This window comes from Medicago sativa, chromosome 7 (genome assembly GCF_051527215.1).
Source record: "Medicago sativa cultivar Bolivia chromosome 7, Bolivia_mono, whole genome shotgun sequence".
Lineage (NCBI taxonomy): Eukaryota > Viridiplantae > Streptophyta > Magnoliopsida > Fabales > Fabaceae > Medicago > Medicago sativa.
This window is the reverse complement of record NC_140755.1, coordinates 20,535,971-20,550,793: the sequence shown is the minus strand read 5'-3', so window position 1 is coordinate 20,550,793 and position 14,823 is coordinate 20,535,971. Positions and strand designations below refer to the sequence as shown.

The 14,823-nt window shown below is 30.7% G+C and overlaps 1 protein-coding gene and 1 pseudogene across 2 annotated transcripts; both read left to right on the top strand.

Moving 5' to 3' along the window:
- The first annotated feature begins 6,542 nt into the window (after positions 1–6,542).
- MTP11 (Cation efflux family protein) lies at positions 6,543–12,088 on the top strand. Of its 2 annotated transcripts, none has more exons than XM_085722610.1 (6): positions 6,543–6,864; positions 8,689–8,798; positions 9,177–9,422; positions 9,536–9,616; positions 9,737–9,970; positions 11,538–12,088. In XM_085722610.1, exons 1-6 carry the CDS (start codon positions 6,681–6,683, stop codon positions 11,883–11,885), a joined length of 1,203 nt encoding a protein of 400 aa, XP_085578736.1. In that variant the 5' UTR covers positions 6,543–6,680; the 3' UTR covers positions 11,886–12,088. The 2 variants fall into 2 exon arrangements, with proteins under 2 accessions (XP_085578736.1, XP_085578737.1); XM_085722611.1 differs by lacking the exon at positions 6,543–6,864 and adding an exon at positions 6,999–8,202.
- A 501-nt stretch (positions 12,089–12,589) lies between these two features.
- Positions 12,590–13,410, top strand: LOC146904932 (kinase-interacting family protein-like; annotated as a pseudogene).
- The last annotated feature ends 1,413 nt before the right edge of the window (positions 13,411–14,823 follow it).

Below are 14,823 nucleotides of genomic sequence, written 5' to 3'. Positions count from 1 at the left end.
TCTTTTACCCTTGAATCTAATCACTTCCTTTCACATACATGTTCATATTTGAAAAAACCCTTTCACCTATCTGAGAAATTCATTACTCGATATTTCTATTGATTAAAGTCTGCTGATTTTTTGTGTTGTTGTGAATTTTTTTTGGTTGTTGCAGAAATCTGAAGGTTGAAGATGACACTGTTTATGGAAAGCGTATTTTTTTTTTTTTTGAGTAATGGAAAGCGTGATTTCTTGTTTGTTTTCTCATTACAGGCCCATCCCAGAGTCTTTATACACCCGTAATTTTTAGTTACCAAATGTTTTTTTTTTAAATAATCTTTAAACAATTCTATTAAATATAGTATTGCAATATAAAGTTTTTTTTTTTTTTTGGTTACAGCAATATAAAGATAAATAACTAAAAATGGAATGAAATTTGTAGCAAAAAATAAATGAAATCTAGTTTAATGGGTTATGTATGGACTAATTTCTAATTACTTACCTTTTGACATTCAAGATAGCTCCTAATTTATTGAATGGATTAGACTAAGTGTTTATATTTCAGAACTGAAGCTATTGACATAGAATTGTGTTAGGAATTATTGTTCTTTTTTTTTTGGTTACTTTAGGAATTATTGTTCTGATCATACTTATTTGAATATTGTGTGATTAACAATAATATTAATCTAGTTATTTTATTGTCAATTAATAAAAAAAATGAAGGATGAAAAACTAAATAAATGTAAAATTTGATAATATTAATCTAGTAATTTTATTGTCAATTAATAAAAAAAAATGAAGGATGAAAAAACTAAATAAATGTAAAATTTGATGTATATACATACATATACAAGCCCATTTTGGTCTTTTACACATCTAAAAGCAATTCTGACTCAAAACATCCAAACAACATTTTTCATACAAATCACTTTTGTTTTGAAGGTAACCAAACATAAATCACTTTACATTCAACTCACTTTTGACCAAAATCAATTCTACAAAATCAATTCTATCAAAATCAATTTTTTCCACCGCACAACCAAACACACACTAATATTTAATGAGAAACGGAGATAACGCGGCTACATGCACTAACTGTTTTCATTGGTCAGGTCAAAAGAACGGTTAAGATTACGCGGCTACATGCATTAATTGTTTTTTCCGTAAATCAATACTCCCTCCGTCTCGCAATAGATGATCTATTTAAAAATTTGCAATTTTAACTTAACTTACTTTGATCATATTTTTCTACTAATATACAAAGATAAATAATATCATATAAGATGTCGTTAGATTCATCTCGATGAGTATTTTCAAAATATCAAATTTTTATATTTTTTTTTTAACATATTATTTAAGATATTTAAGCTCAAAATTATGTATGGACATGCGTAATAGGATCAACTGTGTCAAGTATCATGAAACGGAGAGAGTAATAATTACTCTTTGTATTCTTAACAAAGTTAAAAGTCAAATGTATTTTGTCCACAATCAAACTAAATACATTTGACATTTTGATTCTAATTAATATTAGGGAGAGTATTATGATAGCTTCCCAAACATTAAGCATTACAAATTGTTAACCTTTTACATAGTCGAAGAATCTTTTTATCATATGTTATGTCCACCGGAGATATATTCTTAGTCAAGATTGTTAGACAACGTACTAAATTGTGGAAACTTAAATAATAGTCGAAAATAATTTGATTCAACCTATGTTTTAAAATTAAAATATTAGTCCTATATTGTTAAGAGGAATGAAGCATATGCAAGATATTTTGTCAAAAATGAGAACCAAAATGTTGATGTATTTAGTCATCAAGTATTCAACAACCACTAAACCATTAAGTTTAAGACCATGTTCATAACTTGACATGTAGTGTGATTCATAATTCTATTCAATTAATATCTATCCAACTTTTTTTTTTTTGAGCAAAATATCTATCCAACTTATATATATATACACTTCAAGCAATAGTCATTTTCGACTCGAGAGTATAAATGAAAAAATGCATTATATTTTTTTAATAATGATTATAGTATATCTCTAAATTTTTCTTTTTACATGACGATGTGCTAAGAAGTTACCATGTTCCAAAGTTCAAACCAAATCTGAAACGTTAATTGAAAAACTAAATTATGAAACCAATTCCAAACATGATTATTGATCCCTTATATTTTTCAAAATCTTAAATCAAATCTTATTATAAATTGTAAGATATATGATACAACGAATCAATATTCACTGATCTCCAAAATGCGCACAACAATTTGAAACAATTGAAGTCAATTGCAAATAAAGCTTGTCTCGACTATCGTATTAGATATATGTTTGTTATAGTTTGTTAATAGTTTTTTCTTGAACACGCCAAAATGGGAATATCATTAACAGTAATCTTTCCAGCACAAGTCATGTCAGAGAAGAATAAAAACAGTTACAACAATTCCAAAAAAAACTGAAGGAACAAAAACATGATAAGCAAATGAGCTAAAATACGATCAACAAATATTGTTGTGGATTCATTATATTCATTGCAAGTTCAATTCATAAATTCTTCTATAATAATTTTTTTTTTTGAACAAGTCAAAATTCTTCTATAATATTTTGAGTTTTATCAAGAGTTGAAATTTATGGTAATGGGAGCAAAGAGATATAATTAGTCCTCTAAAAATTTTTCAAGAAAGAGATCTTCTCATCTTCTTCACCATGTTTAATCAGCAAGATGCTCCTCTTACTTGAAACACTTGCATTTTTCAAATAAATTTCATGAAAATTTAATGAAACGTGTGGCTTTATAATCTTCGGGACACGTTGTTCACAAATAATAATAAAATAATTTGAAGCATGGAATGCGTGGTAGGTTATATGTGGATAATGATTGGGAAAATAGTCACAACATGTGAGGATGAAAATGAAACGAGAAAAATAAGAGAAGTGGTATTTTAGTACTATTTTTGTATATAAAATCAATGACGGGTTTTCATAAAAATAGGAAACCTAAACTACACTCAATCATTTTTTATCAAATAAATGTATCTAATATATCTTCAACCAAAATCTAATCATTATAACTGAATGTAGATGTTGATATGTAAATTTGTCATCCTCCTTTTGCACACCTTGTATGGGTGGGAACACCGTTGGATTTGTTCAAAAAAACTATAAAGCTGTCTCATTTAAATGTTTAAACCGATCTCACATATACACTATTTTGTAATAACTTTAAAATATTACACATTTTGTGATAACTTTAAAATGTTATAACTAATATACACTAAATTTCTCCTGTCCTCGTGAGCTTAGTTCAGTTGGTATGGACAATGCATAAAATATGCAAGGTCCACGGTTCAAACCCCGGTCACCACAAAAAAAACACTAAATTGGTGATAAAAACAATTCTCCCGTTTAACACCTCAACCGTTTAACACCTCAAAAATTATTAAATAGATTCTATACAAAAATTTAAATTAAATTGAAATGCTATAAAACACCTCAAAAATTATTAAATAGATTCTATACAAAAATTATTAAATTGAAATCTATAAAAAATTTATAGCTTATAGCATTTCAACAATACTATTTCAACAATACTTTTTTTAATAATCAATAAAAAAAATTGGAGGAAAAAAATTTGGTGCATTTAAAATCTAAATATGGTAGAAACTAATCCTTATAAAACACTTATCTCAATAAGCATCTATTTTGCATATATGTCATAATGGGAGTGTATAATCAGCAAGATGCTTATTTGAAAAATTAGTTTCTACATTGGATATGGTCTTTTTTTTTTAAAATAACTCATCATTTGTCACCATGAATATAACAATGATAAATGGACATCTTTAAATTTGATATATTTATTTAACACCTTATTTTATCTCCGTCTCTCTTCATATCACATCATTAATATAAATAAGGGTTAATTAAATAAATGATATTTATAAATATTTAAAATTTTGTTTTTAGTCCCTATATTTATTTAATACCTTATTTTATCTCCGTCTCTCTTCATATCACATCATTAATATAAATAAGGGTTAATTAATTAATTAAATCGTACTTTTTAGTCCCTGTGACATTTTTCTTTAACATTTTAGGGACCAAAAATGTTCATGAAAAATTTTACAAGGACTAAAAATATTGTCAGAAAATTTTACAGAGACCGAAAAATGTGATTTTATTTTATAGAGACTAAAAGTAAATTTCTGAATATTTATAGGGACCATTTACTTAATTAGCCCTATAAAAAAATGATATTTATACAAATATTTTGTGACAACTTTTGAAACAACGTTCTTTTTCTCTCTTCTTATTGATCAAAAACAACAAAGAGATAGAGAAAGAGAACGAGTAAGAATCTAATAAAATTATGAAAGATAAAGTTGTCTAAAAGCTATTCATACAAATATAATTTCTCTTAGGCAAATGCTAATTTATGCCCTCAATGGCACTTGTTAATGAATTCATTATAGAAATATATGTATCAAAAGTCATGCATTCAACTTTTTAAAAGTTAAAATATTATGTTTATGACGCAAAACTGCTCTTTTGGGCTTCTTAACATGTGCGCTTTTAGAATGACCATTTCTCTTAATATATTAGTTGACTCTATGTTATTATTTACTCCATCTGGTCACTATTATAAGCAAAAATCAACTTTGTACGTTTATTCATTAAATGATGTATTTGGTTAATAATAATTAACCAAATACATCATTTAATGAATAAACGTACAAAGTTGATTTTTGCTTATAATAGTGATCGAAGGGAGTATTTGGTATTACTAACGATTTTCAATAAAAAAAAAATCTAATGCTTCAATTTTCAATACATTAAATGCACAAATTTTCACAAATATCCATTAAACAAGTTTAATGCTTCAATTTTCAATACATTAAATGCACAAATTTCCATAAAACAGTCTAATGCTTCAACTTTCAATACATTAAATGCACAAATTTCCATAAAAAATCTCTAATGCTTCAATTTTCAATACATTAAATGCACAAATTTCCACAAATATCTATTAAAAAAGTCTAATGTTTCAATTTTCGATACATTAAATACAAAAATTTCCATAAAAACTTACAATATAAAGTTCTTAAAAAAAATATCCTTAAAACACTCATTAACATTTCCCTTATATTTCCTTAAAAAAAAAAACATTTCCCTTATTTATTTCAAGGTTTATAAATCCATCAACAAAACATTGTCCTCTTAGACAATAGTAGTACTCCCTCCGTTTCAAAATGTGTGTCACTTTAGCCAAAAACATTTGTTTCAAAATGAATGTCTCTTTACATTTCCAATACAACTTTAATTTTTTTCTTCCAACTTCACCCTCAATAAATACTCCAACTTTTCCCTCTCACACAATTTTCAATGCAACTTTAAGTTTGTCTTGTTCTTATAAAGTAAGGTTATTTTAGTAAAATTACTATGACATTTGACTACTTTATTCCATTCCTTAATTTGTGTGCAATTGGTTAAAGCGACATTCATTTTGAAACGGAAGGAGTAATACATTTGGAAGAATAAAAGATATCAAGATTAAGTTTTTTATAAGAAGCTAAATTAGTGCACTTAAATTGACACTAAGAAGAATCGAATATAAACCTAAGATTTTGAGGAGAGCACATTCACAGGTCCCAAATCAATACCATCAAATCAACGCAAATAAGTTTATACTCTTTCCGTTCCATAATAACTGAGTCATTTGCACACAAAAAAATTTCCCAAAATAACTGAGTCATTTCATTTTTCAATACAATATTAATTACTTTTTTTTTCCTTTATAACTTTAATTAATATTACTTTCATCACTCTCAATTCAATATATTCCACTTTGCATGTATGATAGTGGAGAATACACCAATACCCCCTCTGTCCCAAATTGTATGTCGTTTTAGGAAAAAATTGTCACAAATTATATGTCGATTTACAATACCAATGCAACATTAATGTTATTTTCCTTATTATAACCTTAATTATTTATTACTCTCTTTTCTTTCAATTTTTTCATTTATATTTCCCATATTATTTATTAAGGACAATTTTGTAAAACAACTAATAATATCTCTTTTCCACATAATATTAATTGTATTTCTTAATATGTGTGAAATGCCCAAAATGTCATACAATTTGGGACGGAGAGAGTACTTAACAAAAGCACTTAACATCATTTTCCTCTCTCTTTCATTTATACATTTTTTTTAATATATGTAAAATGAACAAATAATTCAATTAATGTGTGACGGATAGATGATTAAGATTAGGCTTAAATACAAACTTAAGATGCAACCGACTCTATTAAGATGCATTAATGTCCTAAGCAATCAAGAGCCTAAACAAGGTTTTATGCAATTGAGGTCCCCGCCGTTTCACTTCAGATTCATGTGGCTACTATCTAAGTATCTACGCAGCCACATCTTGAACAAACACACACTTTCCGTCACACAAATCATCCTTCACTCACGCACCAATAAAACCCTCACGTTCACTCCACGCGCTTTGATACATCTCATTCCTTACCTTACACATTATTCATTCACACACATTTCCCACTTTTCCTGTTCAAAAAAAAAAACCTAAAAAAATCTTCTACGGAACCTCGTTACTATAACAAAAACCAACCTAACTGCATTTTCTCTTCTTCTTCATTTTCTTCATTGAGTCAACTAAAAACGACGACGTTTTTGTAATGACCGGGAAAATGGTGGAGACGGTGGAGCAACCTAACGAAGAAGAGCTTTCACTTCTTTCAGTTTCTGATAATGGTGACCGGTCATGGCGGTTGAACTTCGACTCTTTTCAGTTGAATTCTCAGCATACTGAAAAGACACCTAAACCCTCTTCTGGTATTCATGACTGCTATGGTGTTCTTGGTAATTTTCTTTCTCTTTAATTTTTTTAGCATTTTTAAATTTTTATTTTTTTTATTAAGTATTCTTGTCTTAGCTCTTAATCGATGAATAATTAAAATATTATACAATGTTAAATTAGTTACCATAGAATCTTTGAAATTGTATGAGCTTAGTTTAGTTTCCACATTATAAAATGTTCTTTGATGTATCTGGATCTATTATCAAATATATACTGTAGCACTTACACTTCTGATCGAAGGTGTTCGGTGTTTGACATGTCAATGTCAAGTGTCTGACACTGACACCACACAGACACATTGATTGTATTCCGTTAATTTATTTTCTCAGATTAGTTATTGTTGTCGTGTCCAGTGTTTGTGTCTGTGATATGTACAATCTATCTTTGATATTATTCACTTTGTGCATGTTTGGTATATCTGTGAGTTTGTTGAAATCAAGGTAAGTTGCTTTGATTTGGTAAAAACTACAATGTTATTTTTATGAAATCACTCATGTGATTTCGGCTAACTCATTGTGATATTAATCATGCTTTAATTTCAAATTTATTTACGGATTTACCAACTTTTTGTTAAGAAGCTAAATTAGCTCTCTCAAATTGGCACCGAGGAGAATCGAACCTGAGACCTTGAGAAGGAGCATACTCCAAGGTCTCACGCCAACACTTGGCCAACCCAAATGGGTTCGGACTTACCAACTTAATTACATTATGCTCCCTACAAATAATAGCAGAAATGATTTTTGGACACACATTTTGACATCAGACATTGTATAAACATATTGTTTTCGTTTTTTTTTTTTTTTGTTAATATTTTCTCATGACTAAGATGATGATGAAAAAAAGCACTAGTTCGCTAGTTTTTACGGTGTTTGCCAGTTCTTATGTCCAAATAACAGCTGTTAATAATAAAGTAGGGGACAAATTTGATTAACATTTTGCAATTTCATGAATCATTTTGAAATATTGTTAATTTAGACGACTAAGTTGATCTGTTCCGATATTTTTGGAGACCAATTTGGATATTTACTCAGGGAACTGATTCCTCTTTTTATTTTATTTTTTATTTAATTAATTTATACTATTATTTTAGAATCTACTTTTTCTTAGTTGAGAATCTTTGTCTTTTTAATGAGAATCTACAATTTGTTTTGTATCAATGGCTGTGGTTGATTATGAGGAATGTGCTGTTGGAATTTTACTGTTTTGGTGTGATTTTAAGTTCCTTATGTTTTCCTTATGGCTCTTTATATATTCAAATTCTATTTTTGTGTTTCTCTTTGCAATAAGTCTAGAACTTGTTTCAGTTTTCTGGAAGATGCTATCGATGGATGTAATGCAGAGTGAGTAGTAGACTATGTTTTCTAGTTCACTTTTTCTTCCAGGTTTAACAAATATCGGGATTTGGAAGTTGTGTAGATACAAAAGGTGTTTTGTTGTTGAGAATTTCGGTTTTTGGGTAGATATCTTGGTTTAACATATTAAAGTTTATTTGTGTTTTTGACATATTTGAAGCTGGATTTAAGTTAAGGGAGCTTTTGCATGCTTTTCTAGAGACCAGAGGCGAAACTTTTAGACTATGGACTAATTTTTATTTTTTTTTCTTTTCCGTGATTTAAGTGCAATAAGTTGCATTTATTTGATGCACTACATTTTCATTTGAGTTGAATGCATTTGACTTTTGCTTTATTTCTTGCTATGGAGTTGTTTGGACTTTATCTTGTTACATCATATGCTTTCTATTCTAAGTTTGTTTGGACTCTGCTATTTAACGGAAAGGTTATTTCATGACTATGTTTTAAATTTCGTTCTCTTTTCTGTTTTGTTAGGTCAAGAAGATAATATTGCTGAGTACTATCAGCAGCAGGTTGAAGTGCTTGAAGGCTTTACCGAAATGGATGCCTTAGCAGAGCGTGGTTTCCTTCCCGGAATGTCAAAGGTTTCTATTTCATTTTCTCCTTTATCTTCTCTAGATCTAAACACCAATAATCCTCTTTAGCTAAACAACTTAATTAAGAGCTTATATTATAAGCGTTTATCATAAAAGCGCTTATGCGTAAGATTTTTCTATAGCAAAAGATAAAATAAAGTCAAATTTATTTTCATATAAGCTATAAGATGTTTTCTTATGAAATCATGGAGAGCTTTTGAAAGTAAGCTGCAAATAGCTTATGGACATGACATGTAATAAGATGTTTCCATAGGCTCCCTCAAACGGTTTCACAAGTGCTTATGCCAGATCATAAGTTCAAATAAGCCAATCCAAACAAGACTATAGAGTCAAACGCCTTGGCTGAGTATCCACAATTGTATGCAGGAGGAGCGAGATAAGTTAGCCAGGAGCGAGACGTTTGCCATCAGAATATCGAACATAGCTAACATGGTTCTTTTTACTGCCAAAGTTTATGCATCAATCAGAAGTGGCTCCCTTGCCATCATTGCATCCACTTTAGACTCTCTTCTGGACCTCCTTTCTGGATTTATCTTATGGTTCACTGCATTTTCCATGCAAACACCAAATCCGTATCAGTACCCTATTGGAAAGAAGCGGATGCAACCATTGGTCAGTCCTCAAATTAATATTCTGTTTGAAGTTTTCTGAATCATCGTGTATTCTTGCTAGTAGTTATGAATACATCATTGTGCTAGTATTTTAAAGTTCAAAATTGTGTGCAGGGAATTCTGGTGTTTGCCTCTGTCATGGCGACTCTAGGGCTGCAAATAATTTTGGAGTCTGCCCGCACACTAATATACACTGTAAGTTGATGTAGCTACATTTCCTGAGGCTTAGTTGATACAAACAGTTAAAAGTAGTTTGTTGGACCTCATTAATTTATAGGTAATTGGTGCTAATGCTTGTCTTAATGAAATTTCCAGGATAATACCTTCAGCTTGACTAAGGAACAAGAGCGCTGGGTTGTGGGTATTATGCTTTCAGTGACTTTGGTGAAATTCATGCTAATGATTTATTGCCGCTCTTTTACTAATGAGATTGTGAAGGCCTATGCTCAGGATCACTTTTTTGATGTGATCACTAATGTGATTGGTCTAATTGCTGCACTTTTGGCCAATTATTTTGATGATTGGATGGATCCTGTTGGTGCTATCATTGTAAGTAAATACTTTCCTTATGTGAATCTATAATACTTTCCTTATAGCCTAATTAAATACGAATGTCAATGAGTATACACAAAATTTATCCATGATTCCTTTCTTATATATGGGTAGAATTGGGTACAGGTAATTAGTAACTCACTAAAATGTGTGGGTATGGGTAATATAGTATCCACTGTGCCACATTCTGGACACACTATATTAAATTTTCTTTCCTAATATCTACACATTTTAGTTTAGTTGTTCTATAGTTTTTTTTGAAAAAATATTTCCTTATTCATTGCATTTATTTACCTTTTTCTGCTGTATTTGAATGTGGTTAAAATGTTTTGTCTGTAATATTTTATAATTTAAACTTGAATGATCTTTGGATATCTTTTCAGTACCATTCAATTTTTTTTTTTTTAACGGCTTTTCAGTTGAGTTTTATGTTGCACTTTTCCTGAATATTTGGTTCAATATAGGCAAGAAGAAATCACCCCTTCTTGTTTCTTTAATAATGGGAGGGAAATAGGATTAATTTACTAAATTGGTGGAAAGGGGTTGGTGTTGGCAGTGTTGAAGGCTGGTGTGTGTGGTGGTGATGATGGAGGGTTCCTTTGGTAGTGTGGTGGAGGTAGGAGAGGACATCATGCACTCGTGGCGAGGGTAAAGGATAGTTTTGAACTTCTTAATGTCAGTTAGGTCAATATACTTCGAATATTTAAAACACGTTATCTTGCCATTTCAAATCCCTCTAATATTGAACAGGGCCAAAATTTAGAGAGGAGGGATTTTGTCCCTCTTCGTTCCCTTCCCCTCCAATTTTTGAACTAAAACAAGACACTTTCCATCTTTCCCTCTCCTCCATTTTCCTCAATCAAACACCAAGTAAATCAATGTTCCTTTTTATTTATTTTTCTTTGTTAAGGGTGTAGATATATTAGCATCCTTATGAGACTCTATCCTTGTAATACCTAGTTGGAAAGGATATATTTGTCTGCTATCAGTTTGGTCTTTGATAAACAATTGAGGAATGAGATTCATTCCTTGGGATAGATGGCAATGAATGAAGTATACAAATAGTATTTCCAGTAATCTCATTCATCGTCGACAACTGTAGTTACTGGCTATCCATAATTGTTTCAGCTTCTGCGATGCTTTTATATTTTGAAAAATCTAGATTTCAGATTCTATAAGAAGAAATCTCTCATTACAGGAGACCTGTGTTAAATGATTGTAAATATCTAAGTAGCTTATCATAATTTCTGCAACCTCTCAAACTTTGTGCATCATATGCAGTGTTGTCAAATAGCAGGTATAGCGGCGCTTTAGAGCTACGGCGTAACGGAATTTTAATAAACTGCTATTCTTCATAGAAAGTGTTATCAAATAGCGGCTATTGAACAAACAGTTATTATGCCATTTTTTTGACTGCTAAGATTTTAGGAACTACCATTGGCTCTTTTGAGCACTGAATCTTATGAAATATTTTTTATCTGTACATGTCACTTGCCGCCATCTTATAGTTGTTACATATCAAATGCACCACCCCTTTTACTTATGTGTAATTCTTCCACTGCAGCTGGCTTTGTACACAATTCGCACATGGTCAATGACAGTGTTGGAAAATGTGAATTCACTTGTTGGAAGATCAGCTGCACCAGAGTATCTTCAGAAACTTACATACCTCTGCTGGAACCACCACAAGGCTGTAAGACACATTGACACTGTTCGGGCATATACATTCGGCTCTCACTACTTTGTTGAGGTTGATATCGTTCTACCAGCAGACATGCCTTTGCAAGAGGCTCATGATATCGGGGAATCATTGCAAGAGAAGCTCGAACTTTTGCCTGAGATCGAGCGTGCTTTTGTTCATCTCGATTATGAATTCAGTCACAAACCTGAGCATGCACAAGCACATTCTTAGGAGCAATATGAAAAGCAATGCTGACTTGCGAATTTCAGATGTAAATGTGAAATATTTTAGTTAGATCTGAATTTGTACTAAGTACTGAGAAATTGTTGAGAGCTGTAGAATATGCTGTGAAGCCTGTCATGCAAGGAAGTTTATTCTCTCCACTTTCACTCTATTTCTCATATTTATTATGTATAGAAGATATTTGTACCCTACCTAATGTCTCAGTATCATGTTTATCTTCTAAAACTATAATTTTTACATCCGAAAATATATATACTTTCGGATAAATTTTCATCTTGGACTACACTTTTGTGACAACCAAAAAACGTAGCGTGCTTTAGATTTCTCATCTTAGGTGATATATCGGATCGGGTTTCTGTGCAGTTAAAAGCACATGTAGTTGGCATTCCTGATGCGGTCTGATCTTCATCCGACAGTTCTCAGGGGCTGACTGCACCTAGCCCGACTGCGTTTAATCCAATTCAACTTTTGCTGTGCTTTAGTTTTGCTTGAGCTTTGGCTCCTTTTCGTCACGGAGAAAACCATCTGTTATGTTTTCACGGGAAATGTGAGTTTTCTCCAAATATTACAAATCTAAACCATGAGAAAACATCATATTCAACTGATATAGTATTGTAAAATCTACATGGATTCCCTTTTAAAAAACAAAAAACAGATTTATAAATTTCTAATTTGTTAGAAGCAACATTCCTTGTTTTTTTAGCAGAAGATAAAAAGTTGATTCGGATATCGAAAGTTCAATCACTTATCAACAAATGTTGCCATTGATTAAGGGTTCCATGGTTGATGTTGAAGCAATTGTAGCTGAGCTTGTGATTAAGAATGTTATGTGTGATTTTTTGGTTCATGAGGTTGGTGTCATGGAGAGAGAGTATTGCGAGTCTTCGAGGAAAAAAGTGAGTTACAAAAGAGTTTGCTCGAGGTGTTGGAATCTGAGAGACTTGTTTTGTTGAATGAGAATGCTGGTTTGAGTTATAGAGTTGATAGTTTGGTTGAAGAGAACAAAGAGCTTGCGTCCGAGTCGGTTTTCATTAAGAGAAAACCCGGTGAGTTAGCTAAGTGTGTGCTGAAGATGAGGGAGGATTAGAGTTTATCTATTGCATGGGAAAATTGAAGATCTTCAAGGGTAGATACATGGTTTGGAGAAGAGGAACAAGGAGTATTATGAGAGGCTTTTGAAAAGAGAGAGTCAAGAAAATGGTTGTATCGGCAACAAAGGGAAGAATGGCGGTGAAGGGATAGCTTTGGAAGTTCATGTTCAAATGGAGAAGCCTAGAAGGTTTAAGTGGAAAGAAGAAGGAAATTCATCTAGGAAGAATTTTGCTGGGAAGAAAGGTCATAGTTTGTGGAAAAAGTTGAAGAACATGGACTTGTTGCTGTGTGGGACAAATCCAACTTGCGCTTGATCTTGATCAGACAGTTTAGATGTGGCTGACTGCGTGCAATCACGCGATTTTTAGTATTCACCAAAGATTTATGGTGAACAATAAAACCTGAGTAAAAAAAAGGACAATAAAACTTTAAAAATCAAAGCAATATTCCTTTTTCTTTTTTTGGTGCAGAAGCAATATTCCTTGTTAAAGTTATGTAATGATCAAAATGGTATTTTCATAGGGGAACTACATACGACATCCCAAAATGACCTAGTTGATTGTTTCATGTATGTCAATTCACACTTTTAACGTTTGATATCTTTAATTATCTATTAACAAAAATTCTAAAAAAATGTACTCCCTCTGTTCCTTTTTAAGTGTCTTTTTAGAAAATTAACATCAAAATAGTGATGTGTATTTTTGCACATTTTCTTTCTATTATACCCTCATTTTAATCCGTCAATAAATTCCTATTTTTTTGCACACACTTTATCTTTCCAATAAATTTAATATGTTATCTTTATGTAACAAACAATTGTCAGTTATTATACCCTTATTTTCTTTTCTTTTTTTCAACAAATTCCTATTTTTTTTGCACGCTCTCTCTCATAACAAACAATTGTCAATTTTTTTCCTTTTGAACATTCATGGAGTCTTTTATTTTTCTTCTCTCAAATATGTTCTTTTACTTTGTACTTGAAATTTTTAACAATTGTTACTCACCTTATATATAGAATTTTAATTCTTCTTGGAACCATTGTTTGTAACAAAATTTTGTTTAAATTTTTTAACAATTGTTACTCACCTTATATATAGAATTTTAATTCTTCTTGGAACCATTGTTTGTAACAAAATTTTGTTTAAATTTGAAGATAACAAGAAACAAACTTTGTTTAAAAAAAACAAACTTTAGTTTTCCAAATAGATAGTATTAATTAGTTTTATTTAAAAAGATAATAGTAATTGACAAAGGGTATAATTGACAAATCATACCTTTAAAATACCAAAAAGACAGTTAAATAGAAACGAAATTTCACCCTAAAAAGACACTTAAAAAGGAACGGAGGGAGTATAATTTTTAAAATATTCATTCTGATAAATCCAACATCGTATATGATATTATGGGGTGCGTTTGATTTGCTAAAAAATGAAGGACAAGACATGACAACTCCAATTGTACAGTGTTTCGAATTATACAAATTTCTCTTTTTCCCTTTATAGGTTGAAAATCTGATTATAATCCTAAATTTCAGTTTTTCCCTTCTCAGTTTTTACAATAAATTTTCCAAACAAATAAAATATTCTAAAAATATAAATAAAATAAAAACTAAAAACATCCATAATTTCAAATCCTTGACATATATTGTACTTGCAAAAGGACAATAATCGTAATTAGGGTTTGTATTGTATTGGTCATGCCTTGAGAAGGCTCTCAAGGGTTATATTCATAGCCCTCTATGGACCTGATTTGTGGTTACTTAGGCAATAAGTAATGAGGGTATATTAGGTATTTATGGCGCGTTCTAGAGGCTTCAAGAAGCAGGTTGAGGCGG

What these genes read in the sequence shown, in the direction of transcription:
- MTP11 (XM_085722610.1), top strand. Translation starts at nt 6,681, where the DNA reads ATGACCGGGAAAATGGTGGAGACGGTGGAGCAACCTAACGAAGAAGAG. An exon ending in TCCTTCCCGGAATGTCAAAG is followed by an intron (nt 8,799 to 9,176) that starts GTTTCTATTTCA and finishes AATTGTATGCAG; the next exon opens with GAGGAGCGAGATAAGTTAGC. An exon ending in ATCCTGTTGGTGCTATCATT is followed by an intron (nt 9,971 to 11,537) that starts GTAAGTAAATAC and finishes CTTCCACTGCAG; the next exon opens with CTGGCTTTGTACACAATTCG.